The sequence below is a fragment of the Asparagus officinalis genome, unplaced genomic scaffold, assembly GCF_001876935.1.
Source record: "Asparagus officinalis unplaced genomic scaffold, Aspof.V1 AsparagusV1_Un820, whole genome shotgun sequence".
NCBI lineage: Eukaryota > Viridiplantae > Streptophyta > Magnoliopsida > Asparagales > Asparagaceae > Asparagus > Asparagus officinalis.
The window spans coordinates 24,294-30,587 of NW_017973079.1; the positions used below are offsets into that span (position 1 = coordinate 24,294).

The 6,294-nt window shown below is 38.6% G+C and overlaps 1 protein-coding gene across 2 annotated transcripts; it reads left to right on the top strand.

Annotated features, from left to right (window-relative positions):
• Window positions 1-530: 530 nt before the first annotated feature.
• LOC109828193 (protein TOM THREE HOMOLOG 1-like) lies at window positions 531-5,485 on the top strand. Of its 2 annotated transcripts, none has more exons than XM_020395221.1 (11): window positions 531-1,057; window positions 1,177-1,229; window positions 1,310-1,402; window positions 1,492-1,563; window positions 3,148-3,220; window positions 3,316-3,361; window positions 4,091-4,154; window positions 4,247-4,300; window positions 4,390-4,467; window positions 4,894-5,347; window positions 5,425-5,485. In XM_020395221.1, exons 1-10 carry the CDS (start codon window positions 1,042-1,044, stop codon window positions 4,984-4,986), a joined length of 642 nt encoding a protein of 213 aa, XP_020250810.1. In that variant the 5' UTR covers window positions 531-1,041; the 3' UTR covers window positions 4,987-5,347; window positions 5,425-5,485. The 2 variants fall into 2 exon arrangements, with proteins under 2 accessions (XP_020250810.1, XP_020250811.1); XM_020395222.1 differs by lacking the exon at window positions 5,425-5,485 and having other exon boundaries at window positions 4,894-5,111; window positions 5,189-5,285.
• The last annotated feature ends 809 nt before the right edge of the window (window positions 5,486-6,294 follow it).

A 6,294-nucleotide genomic window follows, 5' to 3' on the forward strand; every position in this document is an offset into this window, starting at 1 on the left:
ATATTAGCCCTTTAAAAAATACAAATGATTTTTCTCTCGAAATTTCGCTCCCCTCTTCCTCCTCCGAGTAAATCTCGAATTTTTCGAATTATTCGCGACGAGCAGGAGGAGCTAGGGCTTCCGATGGGTCGATACTTCCCTTCAATCTCGTCTCCATCGCCACTGCCTCCGGCCGCAGCGTCGTTTGCTCTCAGAGAGGCGCCGTGCAGCTGCTGCGACAAAGTCAACGGCTCGCTGCAGTGGCAAGACTGGATCTTTTCGTTTCTGCGAACGATCCTCTCCGGCCTCATTTCGACCGTTGTCTCTCGTAATCTCTCCCCCGCCCCCCCCCCCCCCTTCTCTTCAATTTTGCGCTCCAGATTTTGCGCCCTGAATTTTCTTGCTTTGAGATCGAGCGTTTAGTGTTAAATAGAAAACTTTGGGGAGGGAAATTTGCTAGTGAGCGGGATCATAAATTTTTTTCTTCCAAACTAAACTTGGTCTGTTAGTGCCTTATCAGGGGGCCCTACCGGGGGGGGGGGGGGGTGGTAAAGAATTTTGGAAAGTCAACATTTTGTACTCATGCAGCTGTTACAGTGACCTTGGATTTTGTAATTTAAATGCTTGCTTTTTTGTTATTTGCAAAGCCAATCAATTAGTAATTCAGAATCGAGGAGTGACCAACTTTAGTGTGAAGAAATTTTTCTTTACAACATTTAGTGCGAAAAAAGATAAATAAAATTGAAGCAATGGCTACATAAGCAATACCATTCGTGTTATAAGTGGGAAGAACGTAAAATTAAAGGAACCACGACATAGAATGCATTTCATAATGATTTCTTACCTCGATAACTAGACATTATTAGCATGGGTAGATATGGGTAAGCATGAAAAGGGCATATCATTATGGTAATTGCTTAATCCAATCATGACATGATGCTCACTAAAAGATATTACATATAATGAGCTGCAAGTGCACGGAATCCTATCATTTTCTGTACTGTTTTTGTATTTTTGGCAGATACGACTGGTTATAATCGAATGTAGAGTACCTGAGTATGGATGGACGACGCAAAAGGTCTTTCACTTATTAAATTTTCTTGTAAATGGGGGTCTGTATCCATCTTTACTCTGTAGTATAGAATCCTTCTGTAGTGATGCCATCCACTTGTATTAACGTCTGTCTTTCTTTTGCAGTTCGATCAGTTGTTTTCATATTTCATCGGGATGTGCATCAAATGAAGCCAGAGGTCAGCGTCTTCTCTTCCCCTGATGATGGGCATGAGTTTACTGATCAAATTGAATCAGACCTTGCATATAACCCTTTCAGATTGTCTATCATGTTCTTCTTGATTTGACCTCTCTTGCATTCTTGACAACGTATGCGCTCTTGGTGCTGTTTTGGGCAGAAATATATTATCAGGTAATGTTTGGTGTTTTCGCTTGCCATTCTTGTTGTTGGCCAGAATATATATCTTCATTTTCTTTCCAATGAAGCTAAATTAATTGCAGGCACGTGGTGTCTCTACCGATGGACTTAGACCAAGCTTCTATACAATAAATGCTTTGGTTTATGCTGTACAGGTAAAGCTCTTAGTTAAGTCCTTTATATTAAGCTGTAGGATTGTAATTCATGAGTTAGTTGTGGGTTATGATGGTAAGAACAGGGGCCGTGTATGTTGGACTGTCAGCAGTCAAATGAATTTGTCATTGTTATGCATTAACTGCTTGTACTGTGACTGCTGGTGGAAGAATAGCATGTCACATACTTGATTTCTTGCCTGTGTGAGAAAATCATTTGGTTGTGTAACTAGTTTTCATATTGACACCTCTGGATATACTTGATCTGTGTATTGAATGATGCAATGTCAAATTGTAATGTGATTTTTAATTAAATTGGTAACTAGGCAGAAAACGGGCTTCATATGGAAATCAATAAATATATCATGTTCTACACACAAAAGGTGAAATATGCAATTCTTCTAGAAATATAACAGTTGCAGATGTAAATGTAAACATGGTGGTTATACTTTTGATTGACCTTTTTAGCGTTGGAGTTCAATAATGTGATGGCAGATGATAGGGTTCAAATGAACTAGAGTAGTTATCAAATTATGCGGAAGGAGCACAGATTTTGGTTACTTTAAGTTTGAACCAAGAGAAAAAAAAAACCAGAGGCACAAAAAAAAGGGATAACCAAGAATGGAGTCTTAAATAATTTTGTTTTCTTCCCTCGTCTTAAGTTTATTAGTTTGTATTTGGTACTAACTTCTAAGCTTTTAAAGGAATGATTATTATCATCTATGAAGTACTTTGAGCATTACATCTTTCATTCCGTACTACACGACTTTTAGAAAATGCTTTAAGCTCAAGGGTATTAAGAGGTGTGCATAATCATATAAAGTCTCTTACATGTTGTGCACACACACTATCCGTTTTTACTTAAACATATGGATGTTTGGTGTCCGTATCTGTTTAAAATGTGAATACAGCAAGGATAGTCCTCAGCTGTTTGAATATCTGGTAGTTAAAAACGTGTCATTATCTGTCAAATAAATGTATATACTTGACCTGTGAATTGAACTAGAGTTGTTAATGAATTACGCTGAAGGAAAAGGCCTGAAAACTTTGATGTCCTTAAGTTTGGACCAAGAGGAAAAACAAGAGAAGCAATAATAACTGGATAACCAAGAAGGATGTCTTTAATGATTTTATTTTTTCACCCTATAGTTCATTCAGTTTGTTGTTTGTATAATGGTCCTAATTTTAAAGCTGAATACTGGTATCATCTAGGAATTCCTTTGTATTATGGTACAAATTTTAAAGCTGAATACTGGTATCATCTAGGAATTCCTTTAAGGGCAGCGTCTTTCATTCCGTACTAGCAATTATGTTGTGTAGGTATGACAATGCTGGAAATTGCTTAGCATTCTCTTGATGTGCTCAAGTCAATGTTGAATATTATTTTATTTATAAGAGCAGCTGTAATTTGATAGTTGGTAGGTCAGAATCCTTTTTACCTAGAATTACTTTCCATGCCCTTTTCCATGTGCAAATAATTTTCTCTTGGTATTCATTTGCATTATTATATCAAGGCCAGGTGAAATTTCGTGTTCTGGTTTCAGAACAAGTTTGTTTATCTAGTTTTTCCTTTGATTGTCGGAACAGATAGCTTTATGGTTTTTTCTTTGGTGGAAGCCCCTCCAGGCTGTGCTTGTCCTGTCCAAGATGTTCTTTGCAGGTATGTTCGTTGTCAAAAGGAAGTTCTGTCAAGTTGCTGTTTTACTGAGACATGTATTTAGATGATCCTGTTACATTTGAATGCTTATATGGCAGGTGTCTCATTGTTCGCGTCCCTTGTCTTCCTACTTTATGGGGGAAGGTAAGCTTAAACCTCATGTCCCACTTTCAATTCCAATTGATTACAACATTCTGAGGACAAGATGTAGCTTCTTTTTGTTACTAATTTGAACATTGATAATGTTCTTGCATTTTTGACAATCACAGTTTTGCAAAATAACGCATTACTGTTCGTGCAGTGCATGAAAATATATACAAGTCCTGCAGACAGCCCTTTTTTCTTTAACTGAAATTGCTTCTGAAGGGACCACTTCAATTACCTATGAATTCTGATCACCATCCAAAAATCCCAACACTAATATCAATTATGGCAAACTGAAGCCCCATCTTTTACCGGATTCAAACCTTGTGATTGAAATATTGTTCAGAAACACATTACTGATATTCGTCCTTATGTTGTTCTCCCAAATTGGCCTAATTAAGCTTCTTAATTTCCCTTGTAGAAGTCTTAATTCAAAAAGGCCTCCCCAGTCACAAACCTTTGCTTGTCATATACATTAGTAAACACAACATGTTGCATATTGAAGTGGGAAAGAACACCATTGACATTATGAGGCATGCTTGAGTTCCAGGTGGCATATTGCATTTTTGGTTTTTTATTTGGGTTTCTTCTTCTTTCTTTTTTGAATTTTGGTATGCCTTGAGCGTGTACGTGCATAGTTTATGTTAGTACATGTATTCAAAGTTTCATGTGTGTGGTCCTACTGGGTAAATTGCGTTCTTTATTATCATTATTTGTGACTATTGGCAGGCTCTTCCTAATGTTACGACAGTTCCCTGTTGAATCAAGAGGAAGAGACAGGAAGCTACAAGAAGTATCGTCTAGATCTTTTGGTTGACAAAGTTTTGCGCTTCCAATTACTTCAATTTTGGAAGAAATGTTTACTTATATTTACTTTTTTTCCAGGTTGGCTATGTGACTATCATATGCTTCACTTGTTTCTTGATCAGGTGTATTATGGTATGCTTGATAGTCTAACATATGCTATGTTGCAGTACTATTCCCGTTGTCCTTAATGGTGATTGTGCTAGTCTATTTTAATCTTGCAGGTGTGCTTCGATGCATTTGACAAAGCTGCAAACCTAGATCTTCTGAACCATCCAATTCTCGACTTCATTTACTACTTGGTATTTTTGTTCTCTCTTATAGCAATTAGAATAAAAATATTTCACTGTTTACTGTCCGAATGCTTGGAATAGGGTTGGTAGTTGGCAAGTTCATTTTGTTACTGTGGATCATACTCGTATGCATAGGTTAGGTTGTAGTTCCATAGTTATTGGTGTTAAAATTCCATTTATAAGCATAATGTCATGCGCTATTCAAGCTTTAGCTTTCTTTGGTTCACCAATTAGAAAATTTGAGTAGCCTAGAACGCTTGATATGCCCCTCTACTTCCAGGACCTATAGATGCTACTAACCATCCATTGAAATAACTTAGCGAAATGCTATCAGATGCTGGCCTGACCTATAACAGTTTCAGTAATATGAGATTTCAATTTGTGAGCACTATTTTTTTTCTCATCATTAATAATAATATTCTTAAATACTTGCAGTTGGTTGAAATTCTTCCTTCATCTCTTGTGCTTTTCATCCTGAGGAAACTTCCGCCGAAACATGGGATCACTCAGTACCACCCCATCCAGTGATTCAAGCACTTGGGTCGATGGTGGTCTTTTGAAAGACAACTTTTTCAAGAATTATTTGTCATCGGGAGAGATCAAAGTAAAAATGGAGGATGTGATCTCGTCGGCATGGCAAGGTTGCGTGAGAGGTTGGTTTGTGTATAACATATTTCTTTACCACAGCGATGTTTTTCTCGGATTAAGCCTATTTGAGTGCATATTGTAGAGCTATTATGGTGTGAGCTTAAAAGCAGCAGGTTTGAGCTATTCTTAAAGCTGTTTTTCCCCCTTCAGCGGGTTCGAGCTATTCTTTTTTGTTTTGAGTTTGTGAGCTCAGTCGGTCAGTTCTTCAATTGTACCTGCCTACCAGAATGCTGAGTCTTGTGTAAGTTTTATTACTGTGTGTTATTGTATTTATAAAGAAAGGATTGTTTAAATGTGGATCGTTGATGGTAACTGCAGATACCAACGTTACTCGTATATAAGCAACAAGCGGAAAACTCCGTCGTCTTCTTAAAAAGGTACGCATGAATCTCATAAATTAGAAGACACCAGCATAATCCCTCAGTGAGCCACGGTTACCTAACCGAGATTGCACGACATAAAGGTGAAAAAATCCGCAATCAAACAGGCTCAGAAACACTTGCAGCGGACGACGGAGGAGCTGTGTTCATCATACTCTCCCTTTAGAGACCCACATCCGCAGGAAGGCGCTGGGGGAGGCGAGGACTGGACCTCCGAGCCAGGCACCGTACTTCCTCTCAGGTGGAGCCACGACCTTAATCTTCATGCTGCTCGGAGCGAGAGGAGCAGTGATTTCTCTGGTTATACGATCATCAGTGCCGGGGGACATAGTTGAACGAACCCCCGCTAAGCACAATGTCACCATCCCTCACCACGTCCCGCTCATCGGGTGCGGTGAACATGTATCCTACCTTGGCGAGCGTCTTCGTAAGAGAGTTAGTGGCGTCACGGCCAGCAAGGTCCAAACGAAGGACAGCATCAGGGAGCGCATATCCCAGTTGCTGATAATCCCCTTGCTCTATAATGCTTGGAAATATTGCTCTAGGTGCATCATCACCCGCAAATCCGATCTTGACCGTTCCGGTTCCATTGTCACAGTCAAGAGGTTGCAAATCCTCGGCGTCCGCCATTTTCTGCTTATCTTATTATTATTATTATTATTATTATTATTATTATTATTTTGAGACGAAGGCCAAAACTTCGAATCCACAAAGTTATAGAAAAGAAAATTTAATTGAAGAAAAGTTATCTTTTTATAGTGTTGACAGTTGTTCTTCTTAAATGGAAGAACAAAGTCTACTCTAAATA

What these genes read in the sequence shown, in the direction of transcription:
- LOC109828193 (XM_020395221.1), top strand. An exon ending in GAGACAGGAAGCTACAAGAA is followed by an intron (nt 4,155 to 4,246) that starts GTATCGTCTAGA and finishes CTTTTTTTCCAG; the next exon opens with GTTGGCTATGTGACTATCAT. An exon ending in TCGACTTCATTTACTACTTG is followed by an intron (nt 4,468 to 4,893) that starts GTATTTTTGTTC and finishes AAATACTTGCAG; the next exon opens with TTGGTTGAAATTCTTCCTTC.